The 24,196-nt window shown below is 34.4% G+C and overlaps 1 protein-coding gene across 1 annotated transcript in view; it reads right to left on the bottom strand.

Moving 5' to 3' along the window:
- Window positions 1-1,453: 1,453 nt before the first annotated feature.
- Window positions 1,454-24,196, bottom strand: part of SNX7 (sorting nexin 7) — a 102,476-nt gene continuing 79,733 nt past the window's right edge. Inside the window, exons 8-9 of the mRNA XM_054449080.2 lie at window positions 22,883-23,035; window positions 1,454-1,896 (exon numbers count right to left, since the gene is read on the bottom strand). Of these exons, the coding sequence (XP_054305055.1) occupies window positions 1,819-1,896; window positions 22,883-23,035 (231 nt within the window). The 3' untranslated portion in view covers window positions 1,454-1,818. The remainder of the gene's footprint in view (window positions 1,897-22,882; window positions 23,036-24,196) is intronic.

Consider the following 24,196-nt stretch of genomic DNA (forward strand, 5'->3'; position numbering starts at 1 on the left):
AGGCATACGGTGCAGTAAAGAGGGGGGGAAAGGTATTGCACTTAAAAACAAAGCACATTTCATATTATCCCATTGAATCATTTAATGATTTGATTAACTATCATTTCTCTGCCAGGTTTTCTAAGTTTACTGTATCATTTAACAACCTGTGGGTTAGAGATTAGTATCTCCATTACCTCCAGATGGGGAAATGGAAGTTCAGAAGGCTTAAAGAGCTTGCAAAACAATACTGTTGGGGCAATTTTGATAAATAGGAAGGACTCCCACCTAAAATTTGTTTTGGATGTCAAGACTCATGATGCCACAAACACAGCAAGAGGATATGACAAGGTTTATCGCTTACATCATGAGGCTTTCGGGGGAGAGCAAGGCTGACCTCTTGGACTGATTTAAAAATGGTTTGAGACATTTGGAAAAGGAAACCGGCTAAGGTTTTTATGGTGGTTAGCAGGCAGATTCCCATCTGTAGGGAGGGGCTTGCATGGCTTGAACTTTATTCCAGTCAGTGCCAAAGGAGGGAGCACTTGGGCTCTCCAAGCAGCTTGCCCAGAAGATGTGGGGCAGAAGAGGAAGACAGAGGGATGGGACTTATAAGCTGTCAGCAGCCAAAGGTCAAAAAATGGAGGAAGATTTTTTTATTACAAATGGTTTAAAAATTATATTTGCCAATATTTAAGAAAAGTGTTTAGTTTTATATTTATAGCTGTGTGTGTATAAGTGAATCTCGTGTCTTAGTTAAAACAATTTAAATGTCTAGTTTTGTGACACTTAATTGATAATACCCCAAATATAGTCATATGTGTAAGACAGCATGCACGACCAAATTCCTCAAATTTCACATAGTCCTGAGAAATATCTATTTCTGAAAATCAGCAAAAATTAAATAATCAACACATTTAGCTTTTTATATGGTTATAAAATTAATAGAAAAAATCTGTATGATCAATACTACCAGAATGTAAGCTCTGAAAGTATCTTTTTCATCACTACAGAACATAAGCACCTACAACTGTGCCTTGCATGGAGTAGACAATAAATGAATGAGAAAATAAACTTGATAAACACTGTATATCTTAACAAATAAAAGCTAGGTATGAACTGTAAAGAATATGCAAAAATTTTACAAAGCCCAAATATATCTACTAGTGGGAATATAATTATATAAGGATTCGTAATAAATAATAATCTAAATCTTGGAAACTTTTTAATTGTGGAAAACAATTACTTAACTTTTAACAAATTAATTTTTGAACAGTTATCAATTTTAATAATGTCAAATAATTTTTAGATATTACTTTGAATTCCTAATATTAAACTGAATAGTATTTCAGAGGAAATGATAATGAAATAAAAATGAATACGCAGTATACTTGTTAACACATGCTGAACTCATTTTAGAATGTTTAAGAGGCTTGAGCTACTAGGAGGAAAAGAATACACTGCAGCCAGCCACTTCATACTAAACTTTTTATTAAAACAGTCCTTATATTTAAAATGGCATGTTCCACAGTCAAATATTTAAGAAAAAAAATCTATCTGCAATTATTGGCACACAAATTTAAGAACATAATTAAAACCAAGCCAGATCTCTCTCTGTATTTATATATCTATACACATATAGATATATATCCATACAGATAGATATATCTTCAAATTCATGTCAGTGACCTGGAATACCTGAGATTTCAAGTTGTTGGTTTTCCAGATGGGTACAAAACATTTTTCATCCACTTTATAAGGGACACGGCAGATCCAGAAAGAATAACTTTGGTTAATAAATGCTGTCTCCCAAAGATCAAACAGAAGTCCTCAATGGGATTAAGGTTTATCTTCAGAAGCTTCTTCCAAGTGGAGGTTGGTCTGTGATGTAAGGAATGATTCCCACGTAGCAAGGCACTGAATAATGGAAACACACCATGAGGCAATCAACAATAGTTTACTTTCAGTGTTAAAGGATTAATAAATTCTAACACATCTGTTCCTACTGCAATCTGCTCTATTCTTCTCTCCCATCAGCTTGTCAGAATCCTTGTCATTTTCTACATATTTTAATTCTTAATGAGGGATGCTACTGCTAAGTAAGGGGAAAACATATTAAAGGTTAAAAAGATTAGCAAGGATTAGTTTGCTGAAATAATCTACTATTACCCCATATCAAGAGAAAAATAAGAGCTCTATGTTATAGAGGAAAAGATGGACCCAGCTGGAGCTGAGGAGGAGTGATGATACAAACATACTTCAGTTCGATTTGAATCCCATTACATCAATTGTGAGTTTGAGAAAGTTGATTAACCTTTATTAGTTTCTTCAGCTATAAATTAGGTTAATGATAGTACTTACCACTAGCACAACTGTGAGAATTAAATGTATATAATCTGTATAAATCTCTATGCAGAATGCCTAGCATAAAGTGAATGCTCCAAAAGTTAGCAACTGTTATGATGGTCTGTTGGGACTGGGTGGAAAGACTTAGTTATTAATGTGCCACAGGAAATGAAACAGGATTGTAAGGGTCTGAAGGCGTTGGGAACACATAAACATAAATGTGGCCTATTTGATTTTGCCTGGGGACGATCCTCCTAACAGACTAGTCTCAAGCATCTGTATGAAGTTTATCTACAGCATAATTTTAATAGTCTGTACGCATTTAGGATTCTTCTAAATCATACCTACTCTAATGTATATTCAGCCTGAGCTATAATGAATTTGGAAAGAAATTACGTTTTTTTTTTTTCACACGTGGATAGACTGCCATAGACATATATGTTTCTACATAATACACTCCAAAGCTGGACTGATTAACACTGGTCCACCTGGCTCAACTACCTCCATGTCACTTCTTCTGCCTCTAATCCTTTCACAGCTTTAAAGTGTCCATATCGGACAACCAGTGCTAATAACAGACTAGAGATTTCTCAAACACTGTAAAAACTCAAATATTTAAAGCTCTCAAATTATAAGTGTGTTGCATTTCAAAAAGTATGTATGTATATACTTATGTATGTGTATGTGTGTGTGTGTATGCACAAACACATTTTTTTCAAACTGAAGATTTAGAATATGGGAAATACTATGTCAAATCAGATTTTCATAAAGATTACATACTGTGATTTAATTCTGAGATAGGCTCTAATAACCTAGGAAGCTAATAATAAAGCTAAAAGATTCGTATAATTACATGAGAACAGTAAAACCCTGAAAGACCTAATTGTCAAATAAAACGATACTGGGTAAAATTTACCCAATAAATTACTGGGTTAAATAGTGGGTTTATTTTGTCATATATTTTGTAGGCCAGGCTTGGGGTAATGTAGGCCTCATTAGAATAATCAAGTTTATCAAGACTTTAAGGGATACTTTTTGCTTTAAATAGCTTTAGAAGGTACTGAAAGCCAAGTACAATCCAAGAAGCACAGTCACTGTAATGAATTGATTCTGGGATTTGCTTTTATCCTCCAGTAAGTTACTAACTTTATGATATTGTAGCTCCTCAGATATATAATAATAATAGTCTCTCTCATAGGGATGGAGAAATAACAAAATAAAATAGGAAGAGGAGGGGAGGGGAGGGGAGTAGAGGAGTCAGGGTCAGGTAGTTACTACAGGAGCCAATTAGTAAGAGTGGCCTCCTCTTAGACAGTACAGGAGAAGAATTTAGATATCTTTAAGTGTATCCAAATGTCTATACTCATGAAAAGGCACAAAAGATGAATACTTCATATTTAGTATATTTTTCAAATTTTGGGCTGTAATTTATAATTGTCCAAACTATGCATGATCTGGGGGACATGGAGGGTAGACATACAAAAATCTCTTCACTCAACGAATATTTTGAAGTTCTTACTATATGCCAGGCACTGTGATGATGCTAGCACACAGCCCACAAACTAATAGGAATTATGATTTAGCATGAAACCCAAGTAAGCAAATATAATCAAGTATAGGGTCTGTGATGTTACAGGACATGATGGGAGTAACAGTAATAGGATCTAAGTCAGATTGGAGTGTCCTAATGTTTCCTAGTGGAAGTAATCACCGAACGCAGACTAAAAGATGAGCAAAAGGTAGGTCCCATAAATCTCTGCATGTTTGTGAAAGGTCAATGTGAGGAAGTATAGTGTAGTGATCAAGAACTCAGGCTCAGGACTTCTGCTGCTGACCCAGAGGGTGTAACAGGGACTGGAAAGGCTCTTTTGCCTAAATCAATCAATCAATCAATCAATCAATCAATCAATCAGGTAGATACTATATATATATAAAGCAATGGTTTTCAACACCCTGGAAATCAGGCAACAAAGGATAGTGGTCCCTGAGTGGGGGGGAAAAAAAAAAAAAACAGAGTAAGCTCCATGATTACCCCAGTGTTATGGACGGAAGCTCTAATTCTAGTACCTCAGAAAGTGACTATATTTGGAGATAAGGCTTTTAAAGAGGTAATTAAGGTAAAATAAGGTCATATGGGTGAGCCCTAATACAATATGACTGGTGTCCTTATAAGAAGAGGAAATCTGGACACAGAGAGGAAACCAGAAATGTGAGCAAGGAGGAAAAATCATCTGAGGACGCAGCAGGAAGGTGGGCATCTGCAAGCCAAGGAGAGGGACCTTAGAAGAAAGCAGGCTGTTGACACCTTGATCTTAGACTTCTAGCATCTAGAATTGTGAGGAAACAAACTTCTGTTGTTTAAGCCACCTAGTCTTTGGAATTTTGTTATGGCATCTGTATTGGGCTGTTCTTGCATTGCTATAAATACCTGAGACTGGGTAATTTATAAAGTAAAGAGGTTTAATTGCCTCACAGTTCCGCAGGCTGTATAGGAAGCTGGTGCCAGCATCTGCTCAGATTCTGGGGAGGCCTCAGGAAGTTTACAATCATGGCGGAAGGTGAGGTGGGAGCAGGCATGCCACATGGCGAATGCAGGAGTGGTGGAGGTGGTGCTACACACTTCTAAACAACCAGATCTCCTGTGAACTCAGAGCAAGGGCTCACTTATCACCAAGGGGATGGTCCAAGCCATACATAAGGGATCTACCACTATGATCCAAATACCTTCCACCAGCCCCAACTCCAATACTGTGGATGACATTTCAACATGAGATTTGGGTGGGGACAAATATCTAAACTATATTAGCATCCCTCTAATATGCCAGCTTATTGCCTTAACAGAATTTCGAGGCCATGGTGAAGGGAGACATTACCTGGCTGACTCACTGAGTTAAAAGGATAGAGCTAAGAGTTAGAGAAAATGCAGCTAGAGTTCATAGACCAGAGTATCAGAGAAGAGAGTGGTGCATGGAAAGCTCTGGAGATATGCAGAGGGTGCCCCACACCAAGCAGAGTACTGACTGGCACATGCACGTGAGAAGACTACCAGAGACAGGGGAAAAAGCCATCGGGAAGGATTAAACAGTATCCAGCATTCTCATAGGGCCACAATAGTACAGGATCCCATCAAGCAGACTGGAAAATCACTTAATTCATTATCTGCAAAATTTACCAGCAGGAGAACACACTACAAGAAATATTAAAAAAAAAAAAAAAAAGCTCATCTGTCAGAAAAAAGAGACCAGATAGAAATATGGATCTATAAACAAATGACATAGTAGCTACATGAGTACATATGATACATACTTTTCCTATTATTTAAATGTATTTAAAAGCTAATGAATTAAAAATAGCAAAATCTTACAGGGCTTATAATACATGTATAGGTAAAATGTATGACAAAAACAGCATAAAAGCCAGATGAAAGGGAATGAAAAAACACATTTGTAGGTTCTTATATATGCAGTATAATACTACCTGAAGGTAGACTATGATAAATTTAAGACACATACAGTAACCTAAAAATAACCACTAAAATAATAAAAGTTATACCTAATACAAAAGAGTTATATCCAATACACCACAAAGAGATGTAAAATGAAATCATGTAAAATTGTCTATCAATTCAAAAGAAGGCAAAAGAAGAAAATACGAACGATGTACAGACAGGACAAATTAAAAACAGCAAGATAAAAGACTCAAATGTATCAATAATCTACTCAAATGTCTATATGCTAAATACACCATTAAAAGATGCAGATTGCCAACTGAATAAAAAAACAAGACCTACCTTTACTTTGTTTAAATTTCTTAAAAATATTTTAAATATAAGGACAAATATAGTTAAAATTAAAAGGATTAAAGAATATATATATGGGCAGGCACAGTGGCTCATGCCTGTAATCCCAGCAGTTTGGGTGGTCGAGGGGAGAGGATCGCTTGAGCCCAGGAGTTTGAGATAAGCCTGGGCAACAGAGTGAGATCCTGGGTTTACTTTTTTAATTAAAAAAAATATATATATATATATGTTTTATTGTAACACATGTCAGAAGAAAAGCTAGCATGGCTACATTAGTATTAGAAATGTAGATCTCAAGAGCAAAGATCATTATCAGAGATAAAGATGATCATTTCATAATGATAAAAGGGCCAATTCATCTACAGGAGGACATAATTTAAAATGTTTACACACAGAAGAGAGTTTCATAAAAACTGACAGAAATACAAGGAGAAAGACAAATCTATAATTATAATTGATTTTGATAGCCCTCTGAAGAACTGACAGAATGTGTGGACAGAAAATCAGCACTCATATAGAAGATCTGAACCACACTATCAATCAAGTTGACCTAACTGAGATCTACAGGACAAAAGCAGAGTACATATTTTCTTTCACGTGCCCATAAAACATTTACCAATACAGATCACATTCTGGGCCATACAAGAAGTCTTGATAAATTTTAAAAGATTCAAGTCATATAAAGTATGTTCTCTGAACATAATGGAATTAAATTATAAATCAGTAACAGAAAGATATCTTTAAAATCACCAAATATTTGAAATCTAAACAGGACAATTATAAAAAGCCTCCAGTGTCAAAGGACAAATCAAAGGAGAAATTAGAAAGAGTTCTGAACTGAATGAATATGAAAACACAACACATCAAAAATTTTGGTATGCCATTAAAATAGAACAGAGAGATTTTTTAGCACTAAATGCCTACATAAGAAAAGAGGAAAGATTTCAAATCAGTGACTTTAGTCTCTACCTTGAAAACCAAAAAAAGAACAATTAAATGCAGAAGAAAAAAAACAAAAACAAAACAGAAAAGAGCAAAGTGGGACTCAATGAAAGAAAAAAGAAAAACAATAAAGAAAAATCAATGAAACTGATGTTAGATCCTTGAGAAAATTAATAAAATTATTAAACTTTTAGCCATGTTGATCATAAAAAAAGAGATGACATAAATTGCCAAGGGTCAGGAATGAGAGAGTTAATGTTAGTTCGGATTCCACTAAAGGAAAAAAGAAAATTATGAAGATCTTTATGCCTATACATTTGACAATGTAGATGAAATGGACCAATTCCTTGAAAAACATAAACTACCAAAATTCACCACAGAAGAAACCAATAACCCAAATGAATTTGAATTTGCAGTTAAATATCTTCATACACATACACAAATTTCCAGGCCCAGAATTCTTCACTAGTGAATTATAGCAAACATTTAAGGAAGAAATCATACTAATTCCATATAATCTCTTCCAGAAAATTGAAGACATGGGGATGCTGTCCAAAATGCCAGAGCCAAAGATATTCCAAGAAAAGAGAACTACAGACCATTATTCCTCCTAAACATAGATGCAAAACTTCTAAATAAAATTTTGGTAAATCAAACACAGTAATTTCTATAAAGAATTATGCATCATAACCAAATGGAGTTTATCCCACGAATGCAAGATTGGATTAACATTCAAGTATTTATCAAATGATAATATTAAGTGCAATATTATCTCAATAGACAAAAAAATTTATCAAATTCCAATGTCCATTGCTTATTAAAAAAAAATTCTCAGCAAATTAGGAATAAAGGAGAAGTTCCACAACCCGAGGAACATCTACAAAAAACTACAGTTAACATCATATGCAGATATGCAGTAAATATTAGCTGTTATTAGTATTTTATTGATTTTCAATACCAAGAAAAAAAAGAAATTAAAACTCAGTTTCATAAACCACTCACAAATCTCCTTCACCAAATGTCAAGTATAAAAAAGAAGGAAATACAAAAATGCCAAAGTATGTCTTTAAAAAATCTACTCACAATGTTTACAAAACAGAAAACTATTAACTGGGTTGAGAGGGCTGACAGGAACAGCACCACACTTTACATTTAGAGAAAAGCCCTCAGTTTCCTTTGCAAACCATCTTTCTACTACAGCTCTCCGGTTTGCTCTCTGCAAACCCATACACAATCTTGTATCTGGTACCCCTACAGGGCAGCCCCAAAGCAATTACTACTTTCAGAAGATATTACATATTTTTAATAACTGCAAAACTATCATTTAAATAAACTTCTGAACATTCTCCAGGTAAAATTCAAAATGAAATTCTAAGCAGTCTGCTCTATTTAGAATTCCTGTCAAGTGATTCAAATTGTACCAAAGATGGCATTAGTCCTCAAGTGAACAAACTCCTATCATTTTCATATTCTGCATTAACGATGCTAGTTTAATAAAGATCTAAGATATTCAGTAGTCGTCCATGCTAATTAGTGATATAAATTAACATTTTCCTTTCTAAATTGAGTACTAAAAGGGACAGTAAAACATGGTAAGACAGACAAATTAGCTATTTCACGATTTCCTTATCTTCCATACCAGAGGCAGAAAAAGTATGTGTTTTGAAATACAGAACATTATAGAACAATTGACATAGAACAGCAACAGAAATAACATTAACAACTGCCATATACTGATATGAATACTTGGTCAGGCATTATAATGACTACTTTATATATCACCTTCTTTAAGCCTCACAATGACTACTGTGAATCCTATTTTACAGGTGAGAAAGCTGAGGCTCAAATGGTCTGAGTGTGTTTATATGATAAATCTCATAAATTGTATGCCAGTATTTATCCATTAACAAGTGGATAGTCAATCTCCTGAACCATCACCAGGGTACACTTAATAAGTCACTGGGCCAAGAGAACGAGATGCCTTTCTTTCACAAAGTAGAAGGATGATTTTGGAAGGAGAAGTAGGTAAGAAACCCTGACTGCAGGGCCATCGGGCTAATCACATTTTAGGAAAGAGTATTTACAAAAGGTGAGGGTATGGAAATTAATTCCCTTTATATATCTTGGAAATTCTGTATATATTTCTAGGAACAGATCTATACTTTGAAGAAGACTGAATTAATACATGCCAGGAATATGGTAAGTGCTCAGTAAATGCACATGACTCTATAGAGAAGGAATATATTGAACAACTGAAGCTAAGATGTTGGCCATCAGAAAACTGCACTTTTCTATTTGAACACTAACCAACTGTTACCTTGGTTTCTATTGCTCTCCAAACATGTAAATATTAGGTTCTGCCTTAAGAGCCCGATCCCCATTCATGTTGCTGACCAATATGGTTTTTTTCTAGGCCTGTAAAGCTGAGAATCGTAAAGCTGAGAATCTGACCTTGAACTATGCAGCTCCTGACGCTACCAGATCACTTTGGGATTCTTGATAGCCGATTTTTAATGAAATAAATGTAATTGCCTGTTTCCACCAATGTTTCATATTCACCTGTGTTACCTGATATCCTGCACATATATCAAATTAATGTACACAAGTCTTTATAAACAACAAAAAGATGATCTCTAAGGCTCCTTAAATTTCCTTGCTCTTGAGTAGGAAACCTAAGGGAAAACTCAAGAAATATATTGTTTACACTACATAGTTAGGTAATTTATTACAGTGAGTATTTATTGTCCTCAGGATTATAATTGGAGGATATAAAGAATCATTAATACAACCAAAAAAATCTCAAAACCTAGTGTGAGACTTGCTTCTAATTATAAGTTAGTATTTTTAAAAGATGTTTCTATTTGTTATTTGGCTTTGCATTGTCATCAATTTTTTTCCACTTTTAAATCATTACAATGAGTGAAGAAAGTTAGTATCTGTCAAAATCAGAGGAGTAATAAAAAAATATCCAGCATCACTGCTGGCCTGACATTTAATAGTTCTGGTTCGCTCACTGTAGCTTTGGATTCTCATACTATCATGGGAGAACCAAGAACAACAGGAGTTCCACTTCCATTTGAATAAGATGTCATCATTTTCCATACATACTGTTTTATTTCATGCAATAATCTTTTGACAAAATCAGGTAATTTCATTTTACAGTTAAGAAAACTGACTCTCATAGTGCAGTACTGTGTTTTTTCCAGTGCTCTACATGAAACCATGGTGAACAGCTCCTTCTCACTGCAGAAAAAATAAGCTGATAAATATGCTATACGTGCAATTAGCCAGGATGTGGGTTGACCAGAAAAAAAAGCTTATCACAAATCCTTGTTAATTGAGAATCCAGTACACGTTTCCCCCAGGTGGCTGCAGTTGTAGCCAAAGTCAAGTGCAATTTCTCTTTGAGGAGAGAACTCAGAGAAAGAGAGCCACCCCAGGAAGGTGAGCCAGAGGTGGGGAAAGCAGACCCAACAGGTAAACAAAGCCTTTTCGTTTCTACACACAGGCTGAAAACCTTCTTAAATGCAGTACACACAGATGGAATACATAGGAAATTAAGTTTTAATTCCAAAACTAACTTTCAGTTTTGAAAATAAATCTCTTGCTACTTCAGTAAAGGTGGTGACATTTTGCATTAGAAGAGGTAAATGTCTCTTCGGCTCTCATAAGTGGGTAGTAATCCCACAAGCAGATGTGATCAAGTTTTCTAAAGAGTAAATGGTGACAATAATGGTATTTCTACAGATATGATACAGCTTTCAATGGAAGCTTCCACAGTTGAGAATCACTATTTTCTCAAGCTTGTGGGATATGAAGATGTTCTGTCTTACAGTGTGATTTCAGGCAAATTTCTTTATTGCTCTGGGCCTGTTTACCTATTCATAGTAAGGGGTTTGAACTATGTGTGTCCATTAAGCTTCATTCCAGAACTAAAACTGAAGATTTCCAGAGGCTAACCATGGCTGACAAGAAGTTGGCAAATGAAATCACATGTAATGTATAAATATGCCTCGCTCTGCTTTGCTTGACCCAGTGTGGAATACAGCAAACATAAAATTTTACTTCTCCTCCTAGCATTTGGTATTTATAAGATAACTGTCACTATAATTTCCAAAGATAAGATTCATAAATATATGAGAAATATTTTCAGTACCACTACAGCTGCTAGTACTACTAGTAGCCAACATTTACTGAATCCTTATTAGACACTGAGTTAACTGCTTTTCTTTCATTCATTCATCCATTCATTTGTTTAGCAGCTTTAAAACCTATTTTCTATGGTAGCAATTTTGGGCTCAAGTAAAATTAGTGGCTTAAGGCATATGCTGGTTAAGACTCCTAGAAATACCTGATGAGCATAAAATCTTATAAACTATTTTTAGTGACTCACTGGGAATGTTAAATTTTGCTTCTAAGACTTTTCTTTCATCTTTACGTATTCCTTTCCATACATACATATATGTATATGCATGTACATTTATATTTTAACACCCAAACAAATCCATGGCATTTTCAGCACTTCATCGATGAGGATACTGAGGCTCACTAAAATAAAAAAACGTCCTCAAGGTCACTCAGCTAAAAGTCAGAAGTCATGCCTGTCTAAACCCATGCCCTTAGCCACCACGTGATGCCTACATAACACTTGATATCTCCATAGGTAATGACACCACACTGTTGATAGAAACAGCTAATAGAAAATTTACTTTCATCCAAATTATTACATAAGTCAAAATAAAATATAATTATGTATTTCTGTGGTAATAAAGTAAAATAACTAGACATTTACCTAATAATAATTATACTTACTATTATAGAATATGTAAAAGCCACACCTTCTCATATATTTATTTTAAAACTGGAAATTCCCATATTAAACCATATAAAGCTGTTGTGCTTCTACTTTTCAACTCTAATCAAAAAGCACCTTTTAGAGAGAGTACCATGATAATTACATCTTTCTCAATAACCTACCAATTGGAAATATGACTGAGTTTCTTCTAAGTATTTTAACATTGTCTCAAATGATCCTGGACACAGATGATATCACCTACATTTGAGAAAACATTGAAGCTCAAATTTGCAATCATTTCTATGCTAGGCCAATAGCATCACGAAATTATTTATCATCTATAAAAATTGTTAGGTTATGCCTAAAATGAGGGCCATAGGGTATGTAACATTTTAGTAACTTTTTTAATCTCCTAAACCTAAAATTGAAACACTAATTAAAACTTTCAGGAGCTACATATTTTCAAATTCTGAAATGTAATCAATCTGGAAATTAGAGTTGATATTGCCAGAGAAAAACAACTTCTATTATTTTTCAAAAGCTCAAAATTATTCATTATATTTCATTTTTGGAAAAGTCTAAATTCAGCTTCTGAGAATCGTCTGCCAACTTATAATTTCAGAAATACCAATAACTTAAAAATAACAGGATTTGCATATTATTTTTCTAAAAATTACTTTTACATATCTCTCAAGAATGTAAGTGATAAGTGTGCACTTGTAATTATTGCAAATATTTAAATGACTGCAACACAGATAGTTAATGCAAAAGGACTCATTAGCTACAAACGCCATCTTGTGGTCCATTTTTTTATTATTCTGTAGCATTATTCTGTAGATGTCTAACTCAAGACTGATAAAGACAGATGCAGCCCTAGATAAAATTTATTCCATTTCTCTCATTTTTATACATGGGGAAACTGGGGCTCTGAAAAGTCTAATATATTAGAACTCTTTATAGGAGAAATTAACGTAAGAGCCAAAACTTAAATTCATATCCTTACAAACTCATACTTTTTCTATACCACAACATCATTGTTGTTTACTTATAGCTAAGCCAATTACATGAAGTTTATCCAGTTTAATGCTAGACACTTCAGACATCAAGCTTATCTGTTTTTGTGTAAGCATACGCTAAAAGTAAAAAAAACTATACAGATAAGCACATTTACCTTTGGATTATTAGAAAATTATTAAGGTGCAACTATGATGTTTAAGCACATTATTTTATAGCATGTTATATATGTGTTCCAGTTTTATTCTCCTAAAGACTTGTAAGGGGTGTATGTGAATGGGATGTGGGGTGGTGGAAGGGAGGAATATCTCTATTTGGCAGTTTAGCAAACTGGGTATATAGAGAAGACATGATTAGGACTTTATAATTAGCTAATGCAGGCATCATGGTACCCAACTTTAATTTTTTCCATTAGAAGACCCACCTTTCTTACTTGTGATAAAATGCAGTGTGTGTGTGTGTGTGTATGTGTGTGTTTAAATCATTTCTTCCTTTTCTATACAGAAACTATTATATTGGCCCATAGTATGCAGTCTGTCATTTACAAAGCACAATAAGCAGAATGTCCTTGATTCAGAAACTAGACATTTTTAGAAATTATTTCATTATTATGTGTAATCTCCTTCTATGCAAATCCCTGATTAACTACATAAAAACTTATGTAGCCCAAAGGATGGGAAGAAGCACAGACTATGCCATGATATAACTGTCTATTTCATACCTAAGTTCACTTTATTTGCATAGACAATTGAGAACAAATTACATTACAGAATATAGGGGACTGATGAGAATATTTTTCAGTTGAAGTTTTTGAGACTGCAGAAACCCGGCTGGGTGCAGTGGCTCACACCTATAATACTCTGGGAAGCCACAGCAGGCAGATCACTTGAGGTCACACTTGAGGTCAGGAGTTTGAGACCAGCCTGGCCAACATGGTGAAACCTCGTCTCTACTAAAAATATAAAAAATTAGCCAGGCATGGTGGCAGGTGCCTGTAATCCCAGCTACTTGGGTACTTGGGAGGCTGAGGCAGAAGAATCGCTTGAACCTGGGAGGCAGAGGTTGCAGTCAGCTGAGATTGGAACACTGCACTCCAGCCTGGGTGACAAAGCAAGACTCCATCTCAAAAAAGAAAAAAAAGTAAAAACCTGTAAAACAAAAATATTTAAGACTTATATGACACATAATAAAAGGTTCACAACTAGATGGAAACATGAGCTATAGCTATGGATTTTGAAAATTTAATTCAGAGCAGAAATCACACTTAATCAAACAACAAAATAAGTACATAATACTTAAGAATTCTAAAAATGACAACCAGTTGATTCTAAAGTTTCCTTAGAAATCAATAAAAATAAAATCCTGCTGCATTTAAACTTAATTCTACCATTGACTGTGTTTTATATGCTTTATATGATGCTTCAATATTAATCACTATAAACTTTTAAATGAGAAAGGACACTATATTAAGTTTAAGAGATCAACAGACTTGTAAAAACCAGAAGGAACTTCAGAGAAATGCTTCTTAAACTATCTGTGGTGAAGAACAATTGTTCTGTTTTTTCTTCTTTCAGTCTTTTAAGGACCATCAAATGGTCTTACTGGCCATGACTAGTCTAATTCATGCCACATGCAAATCATCACAAAAGCTGGACAATATTTGAATTGTTCCACAGAATTCAACAAGTCAAACCTCCTAATCACCTACTTGGTTGTCTTGGCAATGTCTAATTGCTATTGAAGACTCCAATTGATTACTTTCAACTTCTCAATTCAATCTGTAATAACTTATGGAATGAGTATCAGTCCACACTTAAAGTAGCATTAGAGATCAACACTATTACCCAAGATTTCCTAAACTATGTTCTGTAGAACACTCATCCTGCAAGAAGAAACATTGATCTAGTCAAGAAAATTATTATGTCTTCAGATTCACAACCATACAAGCACATAAAGTACTCTGAGAACTTCTTTAGTAAATAAACCTGCTTAACTACTTAATAATTATTTTGCTTTTTTTTTTAAGTCAGAAGTGTCTGCTAATACAACACGACCTTAATATGACTCTCATAAAACTTAACTTTTGAAAAAAATTAAGTTTTTTTCAAAATTAATTAAGAGGTCACCAAAACAAATACCCAGAAAATTAAATAAATGACCTCTAAAAAGCATATTATCATTCTCCATGCTAAAGATTATCTTATTCAAACTAACTTTGGCTTGAATATAAAGATTCCTGCAGAAAGAAAGTAGTTAGATTTTAGATTTACCTCCTGGACCTTATCAATAACATAGGAGATAATATTTACCTTCTTATTTGCTATGGTAAGGGAATATTCATCTATACATCAGTGAAAAGTTGCATCAAATTATGCAAACTAAAGTTCAAAGGCAGTTGGCTATAACAGAGCAGTGTTTTAAGCCATGTTGAATTAAAATCTACTCTGTCAAGACCTCATGGTTACCTTAGCTCATTCAAGTGGTGTTAAAATGAACACTCTAATGAGCATTAGAAATCTTATATCTCTCTCATGTGTTTTCCCTCTGTTTTCTAGAGAACATTTCAGACAATTACTCCATAAATGACTTCTGTGAGCAAACAAATTCGGTATGTGAGAGGATAAAGAAAGGTGAATAGGTTTCTTTCCTAAGAATTTCTTAGAAACTTAAAACAGGCTAAGATGCATTGCCAACCTTCTCCAACAAAATGAAACAGTATAACCTAAATGGGAGTAATCTGGCTATCAAGTTGTCATCCTCAATCAGTGGAAGTAAAGGATTGTGGGATCATGTATACTACAAATATACGATAATTCGAGACCCAAAGAACTATGCCCAGAGACTTCCTCTGATATTTATAATAGTCAATTTTTAAAAAGTTATTTGTGAAATATCTTAAATGTAGATTTCCCTGAGTTCAGCTTACAATTCTTGCTTCTTCACTTATCCAAATTTCCTGGTAATAATGTGTCAAACTGAGAGGGCAGTTTCTTGGAGTCTATGGTGGCTTGCCTCCAAAGATGTTCTAGAATCACAGAAGGCTATTCCATTTCTGTATCTTTTGCTCTGATCATTTCTATGTGCCTTTAGATTCTATTTGAAAAAAGAACTGATTGCTCAACAAAAAAGTGATATATTTGGTTAAAAGGACAAGGTTAATCATTAAATAATCAATAACAATGTTGGTCTCTCGAAACACAAGAAAACTCTATTCAATGTGTTGCCATTTAATGGCATTAAAAAGATGAAAAGTTGTTGTTTTCCTTTTGATGATCATCCCTAAATAAATTAGATGATCCACAGAAAAGTAGCAATGATGTAACCTGAATTTCTTAACGCATTCAGGCTTCCAGTGAGTACTTCCCAATGAATAAGACAGTAGGATAATGCAGGTACAAGGATGTAACGAATTGGAAAAGTTAACTGATATAAAAAGGGCTAGACTGAGTAAACCTCTAAGCTTCTTATCCTCTCAAGCTGGTGTGTTTGCTTTGCCAGAAATATAGCCTACATGTAACTGGAATCTATTCAATTTTAGAGTGTATAATGTAGTTCTGAGATATTCTTCACATAGTTCCAAAGATATAGACTGCTCTTTTCTGACGGCCTATTTTAGCACCATCAGGGCGTCTGTCTCCTGAGGTCTAGGGTTTAGGTCAGGCTTTAGTAACTATTAGGAGGCATAACTGTAAAAAGAAATGCACCTTGTTATGGATTCAAAATTCCCTGTCCTGGATAACTCTGGATTATTCCAGCTCTAGTCAACTTCTTTGTTTCATAATAAGGAAAGAGAATTTAACTTTAAAGAATGTGCCTCTTGACAGAGATTCAGCCTAGGAGCCTTTTTTATGGCCAACATAAAAAAAATGATTCAATACAGACCATCTATTACACCTCTGTTCCAACAATTTAAAAGAAAACTCAAACACTACCTGCCATTTCTTAGGCTCAAAACTATGCTGAACAACTCTGTCTGGGTAACTCTCCTACCATATCCATCCTTCTCTCTCTAATACAGGCTATTGACAAAGGGTTGAGCAAGTATTAGGTGACTGTGCATGGTGTGTATCAGAAATTACAGAAGAGGTTACTTTGGAAACATTGTTCCAGTATTGTCGAAAACCTTCTCTGGGGGTAATTTTAGGATTCACCTAGGAAAGTAACATGGCCTGCATTTCTCCTGGGTAAGTAAAGGTCTGTCAATCTTCCTTCTATGAGTAAATTTAGAATTAAGAGCTTCAACTGGGGCTTTGTAAGTACTGCTTTCAGGTTGGTAAAGGGTGGGCTTTTGCACCACTCACTGAAAAACAGAAGACACCCAGCCATCTCTTTTTGCAGCAATGGATAGTTTTTGTTTTATTACTTCTTCAAATGTATTGGATTTTAGTTAACTTTTATTTGTATTTGCCTAATCCTTTCATCTTATACTTTCATTCTCCTTTGTGGAGAAAACAGCAGTGAAATAGAAATGAGTTAATTCTGTTTTCTTAGTTTCCGTTACACAGTTTCCACTAGGAATTCATTTTTATTAATTTTTTGATAACATATTAATTCCTAATTTTCTTGCTTCCAAAGATGCTCCTCATACCTACTCTCATTTGACTCTGGTACTGTTTGGAAGCTCTTCACATTTTTTCCCCCAAAACTCTCTTCTTCCTGACATATGCTTTCACTGACATTGCCTGTTTTTTTTCTGTATTCCTCCTTGACTGTATCCTCCTCTATCATCTTTGTTTCCACGATCCATGGTCCACAGGTATAATTGTGTCAGATTCTTTACCTGCTTCATTCTTTTCACTTTTTAGAATTGTCTACTCCTCTCAAGTCATATTCTCATTTAGAGTATAATTAACTTTTCTCTAATTTTTTAAGCTACTTCACTAAATTCTAGGAAATATGACTGAGAATGGCCAAGTTTTCCTTCCTTTGCTTTCACCTCCCAGATTCTGAAAATAGTACTGTCTCCTGATGGAACTGTCATGTTAAGATAACAGTTCTTTGTTAATCAGAATTAAGTCTAGGGAGACTATTCCCCTCATTGCTCCTTTCAACTCACAGATGAGCACAAATCAATACTTTTTCCGATTTTCAGCTTTGAATAGAATGAAATTTCTGACAGGAATCTAAATGCCATCCATCCAAATCTTGCTTAGGTAGCAGTTTTATCATCATTATCAATATAGTTTAACCTCTTAAGGTCAGAATACTTGGAAATTGTCCTAATTTGGACCAGGATGTTTTCAAGTAAATATTTACAAAATCTACAAAATGTTCCGAAGTATGTAGTGTAGTATTAAGTTTAAAACAAACAAACATGTCACTAGAATTTATTTCACCATTTTCCCAACACAACAAGAAATAAATCCCTAAATAAAACTACACTTGAAGAACCTTCTGGACACTCAGTGCTTATTCATACTTAGTTTTTAGAGGACTGCTGTGAGATCTATTTTTACAAAATTTCTGTAATTTTTAAATGAGCCATAAATAACTAGACTTGGATTTTAAGAAAACATTAGTAGTACTGTTCATCTGGCTAGACAGATACCCTTGTAACGATTTTTTTCTTTTCCTCAAAATCTTTCAGAAATTTTCCTTTGCTAGAATTGTTTTTCTGCTTGCTAGATGTCCATATAAATATATTTGTGTTATCTGCTAAGAATAGAACCTTTTATTCAGTCTATCCATTACAATCAAGCAAAAAAACTAATTTAAATACTTCACCATTAGAAAAAAAATAACTTTAGGGCTGTATTAATCAAATAAATGAATAAATATTTTTATATATTATTTTTCCCTAATCAACTTTAGCCTCCTAACAGCAAGACTTAAGTGTGAATTTGGATCACCTCTCCCCATGCCACGCCACCCCCGTGTTTAGCACAGGGCTTTGATGATAACAGAATCTCACATAAATGAGTTTACATGAGGGAACTGACATTCTTAAATAAGACAGAGAATAAGAAATGCAGTAATCATAGACCTGCTTATTTCTTGAAATTCTTACCAAGTAAGTTTTCAAAAAGCTAATATTTATAATTATTTTTAATGGTAATGATAGAAGAAAAGAAAAAAACAAATGTTTAACTATTATTATCTAAGCTAATAAATATACATTAGTATGACGTATCATAAGAAAATTATGACACTGTGGAAACATATGTAAAATAAATGAAAAATATGGAACTCAAAATACTATTCATTAAATACATTAAATGACCAAAAGGACATCAGAGCTGTCACCTCCTTAATAACAAAGGTGATTTCACTGGACTGGGTAAATGGTTCCCCATTTTTTGTGCTCGTCCTGCCAAAAGGTAATTGTTCTCTTTTATATTAATAGTTCTTGCCAAGTCCAGAGCTATTCTAAAGCAGTTCCTAAATAGCTGCACTTTCCTGCCAGAATTTCCAAATAAGCCCTCAAAGTCTAATTGTAAGAGGACATTGGATAGCCAAGTGAATTCAATGATATTAAAATAAAGCTTTGAGAAGAATGTGCTCTTCCAGTTCATAAGATCAGCCAGGAATCACTTGCTCCCAAGCCTTCATCATTAGCATCATCAGCATTGACAGCAACAAAGCAGATATTCTTTTGCACCTTCAAGAAAAAAGTTAAGAAACATCCATGCCCTGTATCCAGGGCATGGATGTTTTACTGTTTTAGAATCCTTTCACATTAGCAGGAAGTCATTTCTTTCATTATTTGGGTATCAATATACTTTGAAATCATTCACCCTGCTCAAATGGATTTTTAATTTTATTGTTTTGTTATTCATTTGTTTAAAAAGAGTCAACACATTTATCCTTAATTATTGGTCATACAGAACAAAATGGGAACAACATCATTTCACCTAGTAAAAGTTTCGTTTGAGACACCTGTTCTGGATTTAGAATCAACTCTCTCCCAATAAATTCATACATCTAAGTACAACATGACACTGATTATTACACGTTCTTAGATGTAATAGATGCCTCTAAGTATAACATGACACAATTATTGCACAATATGATAATAACTGGCGTTGGATACAGACCCATACCACATATTTATAATATAATTTCCCTCTGCCATTTTGATATTTAAGTTTTAATTTCTAAACAATCTGTGACCAGAACTTAATACAGGTAAATCCAAAGGCAAATGTATATATACCCTGTTTCATCCATCACACTAGGAATAGACCATTTTGGGAATACTGATGAAAAAAGAAGTATTTCCATTAGAATGTGATGAAATTAAACAGGAAATGAATGACCTCATTTCCTGTTTATGTTTCCTGAAATGTTTCCAACATTTCACTTCCCTGTATATCTGAGATTTTCTGATGTTAATAGTTAGTGACAGATTGTTGCTGTTTAGGCCTTAATCTTTCTGCTAAGAATCCTTGATCATTTAAGGGCTTCAACTTTTTGATTTTGTTTTACTGGACTGATGTGCCAAATCTGTTAGAAGTTTTTCACTCAGGAAAAAATTCAACAAACAATTGGAGCTATAAGGATCTCTGGAAGTTATACAAAAGAGAAACAATGATCCCTCCAAATTTATACATTTAAGATGGAGGACACTTGATATACTTTGTAACATTTAGAAATGTAGTACACTTGGGGAAAGAGTTAAAAACATCACACACTGATAGAAACTGCTGTGAAAAACAAAATTTGCAATATAGCACAGCGATGCTCATTTAGCTGTTTCTAAGAAAGGAACACTTTGTATAAACAGAATTCAATCAATGAGACTGAAAAAAAATACATTTTTATGTGAGAAGTAAGGTCAAAACCCAAACATTTTAGTTGAAATTCTGTGGAACTGTTATGAACACTTTTTAAAAAATCCAAATTTAGAAAAATTGGCAGATCTTAACATTTAAAGGAAAATAATATTAAGTGCATTTGTCATGTGATTTTTATACCCTAATATACTTAGGTTTTGTAATCATTTATAGAAAACTGCATGTTTTAATTTAAGGCATTTTCTTATAAATTATCTTAATTAAAATTTTGGTTTTATTGTTTTGTTATTCATCACAAGTTGACTTTCTTAACAATTCTGTAATGTAAGTGTAGACAAGTTCTACTATAAAGGAGAGGTAAGGTTAGTTCTGTGGATTTAAACAGCTAAATGGTAATAAAGCCTTATGTTGATAAATGTGCTTTATTAAAAAGAAATACTTTATATCATTCAAAACCTGAGATTTATGGGAAACTCATTTTAGATACTTGAATTTACTTACGGTTGTTACCAGAATAAAAAATTAAGGAGAAATAGAAAATGGTCTTTCCAGTTCTACCCAGTTAAAAAACAAAACAAAACCACGGATCTGTTCGATAATCTCTAGCCCACTAACATGAAACTCCTAGGTCAGTTCACATCTCTGCCTTTCCTGCCTCCTAACTAGTCTCATCACGTCCAGTGTTGCCTAACTCCGACCCATGTACAGTCAGAGTGATCTTTCCAAAAGGCAAGTCTGATCCGGTCAGTTTCCTCCTGAAAACTACTCAATGGCTCCCATTTCCCTTAAAGGTAAAAGACTAAATTTATAAAGCACTCTTCAGCCTAATCTTTCAATTCAAAACTACCTTCACTCCTTCTTTCTCCAAAATAGAACCTCAGTTATCTGAACATGTTCTCTCTCCCTTCTGCGCTTTTGTGCATGCGTTTTCTCTGCTCCAACTCCATTTCTCACACTCTTATCTGGCAACTCCTTATTCATCATTCAGGTCTCTGCATAAACATATCCTTATTTTTTCTAGATTAGGTTATATGCCCCTGCAATGTCTTTCTATATCGAACCTTATACCATTTTATTATGCTCTCTTTGTGACTGTTTCCTTCATTGGCTGTAACTACATGAGAAACGGATTGTGTTTGTCTTGCATACTGTGGTCTCTCCAGGGCCAGGCACAATGTCTTAATTAACTTAATAGAAGGGGCTTAATTAACTCTAGGTGAATAAAAACATTAATATCAGTTCATCTTTCAAGATACATAATATTTCAGTTTAAAGTTCTTTTAAACTGATGAGCACTATATACTATAAATTACAGGGGTCCTCAACCCCTGGGCCACGGACTGGTACTGGTCATTGGCCTGTTAGGAACCCAGCTGCACAGCAGGAGGTGAGCAGCGGGTGAGCATTACTGCCAGAGCTCTACTCCCTATCAGATCAGAGGCAGCATTAGATTCTCACAGGAGTGCGAACGCTATTGTGAACTGCACATGTAAGGGATCTAAGCTGCGTGCGCCTTATGACAATTTAACTAATGGCTGATGATCTGAGGTAGAGCAGTTTCATCCTGAAACTAACCCTGCCCCCCACCTAGGTTCATGGAAAACTTGTCTTCCATGAAACCTGTCCCTGGTACGAAAAAGGTTGGGGACCACTGCTGTAAGACATAATTTTGTTGATGTAATAATTTCATATATTTATTAATTCAGCCAGAGATAAGGTTAAAGATGTTATTTTAAAATATACTTTCTAGAAAAAGTATGTTTACAATAAAAAAAAACTTCTCTGAGGAAAAGTCAGTTGTAAAAAAATGAAATACAATCATCTGAAAAACAAAATGAACTTAAAAAAAGATGTTGTTACTCTTTTGCTGATGGAATGGTGTGCTCCTTTGTTGATGGTTTCAGAATAGCTACAGAAGACAGGGATAGCAAGGACATAGAGTACAGGCCCTGAAATGATTTTCTGCTCATTCAAATCTCTGCTCCTTTCCTTCCTTTGCAAACTCTTCATAAACGGAGAAGAGAAAGGAAAGAGGAGTAGTTAGGAGAATCATTAGAAAGCATTATCAAATGCTTTTGAAGAATCCAAATCCAAAACAACAAACTGAGGATAAACAAAACCAAATGGTAACTGACAACTTCATCGAAACCAAGCTACCACAGAGGCATTAGAATGTGACACTTGTTCTTTTATACACTCTTTCAACATTGGACAGACCAAAAGTAAATGAGAATATAACTTTAAAAGGAAGCAATATCAAATAACACTAATTACCTGTTCATAATAATGGATATTCTCCTCAGCCATATCTGTAAATGCTAACTTGATATCATTTTGCATATTTTGTTTCCATCTTTCCCAATCTGCTTTCAGGGCATTATTAGCGCATTCCACTTTATCTTCAAGTTTTCCAATCTCCTCTGGAAGCTGAATTAAGTCACAAAGAGAGATAAATTGATCTATGAATTCTTTCCATCAGGTGAATTCATCAAATTTAAGTTGAACAAAATACCAAAACAGCCTAAATATAACTCTTTTTTGTTTTTAATCACCAGTATTTACTCTGTGTACTAATTAAAGTAAAAAGAACATGGGGTTCAGTCAGGTTGAGTCAGGGTTGTTGAGTACAGTTCTATGGTTGGCCACCAATTAGCACCTGACCTTGGCTAAGTCTCTCAAATCCTGGGCTTCAGAATTTCACTATTTATAAAACAAAGGCAACTGAAGCAAAAATTAAGTCCAAAGTCTTTTGTATTAAGACTTTCCTTACAACCACCATTTCTGGTGATAATATTTATATTAAAAGATATGGTTTCTTTTACTTCAGATTCCCAGTTCTGGTCCTCATTTTTCAATGGTTTTTAGCTGAAGCCTCAACTAACTGAGAGGTTATAACATCCATACTCTGTAGTCCCACCTGGAGGCCCAGGGGATTAACCTGCAAACTCTACTCAGCTAGTAACAGAGGCAAGTTTATAACTCAAGATGCCCAAATCCTAGACCATGAGCCACTGGACAGGCTTAGTGTAATATTTACCCTCTTCCCCACCTTATCAACCTTTGAGCATGTAATCCATTGATTTATTCTTTTATATTTGGCATATTCATATATATGTATTTTTATATTTATATTGTAGCTATTCATATATTCAGTATATATTTACTAAGTGTCTTGTCTGTAGCAGGCATTCGTCTAAGACCTGGAGATTCAGTAGTGAAGAAAATACACAAAAATCCCTGTTTTTACCACAGCTTATACTGTACTGGGGAGAAACAAACTACAAGCAAGGTAAATAAAAAATGCGAACTGTCCGCTGGTAATAAATGCTAAAGAGAAAAATGAAGCACAACAGTAGACAGGGAATGTTAGGATGCTGCAATTTTAGATAAGGTGGCCAGAGAAAGCCTAAATAAGTATGACTTGAATAAATATCTGAAGTAGATGTGAGAATAAACCATGGGATTCTCAGCGGAAACACATTCCCAGCAGAGGAAACACCAAGGGCAATGACCTGGAGGTAGAAGTATGCCTAGGTAATTTAAGAACGGAAAGACCAGCATGGTTGCAACAAAAAGAGAAAAAAAAGA

Source organism: Pongo pygmaeus, chromosome 1 (assembly GCF_028885625.2).
Source record: "Pongo pygmaeus isolate AG05252 chromosome 1, NHGRI_mPonPyg2-v2.0_pri, whole genome shotgun sequence".
NCBI classification, from domain to species: domain Eukaryota; kingdom Metazoa; phylum Chordata; class Mammalia; order Primates; family Hominidae; genus Pongo; species Pongo pygmaeus.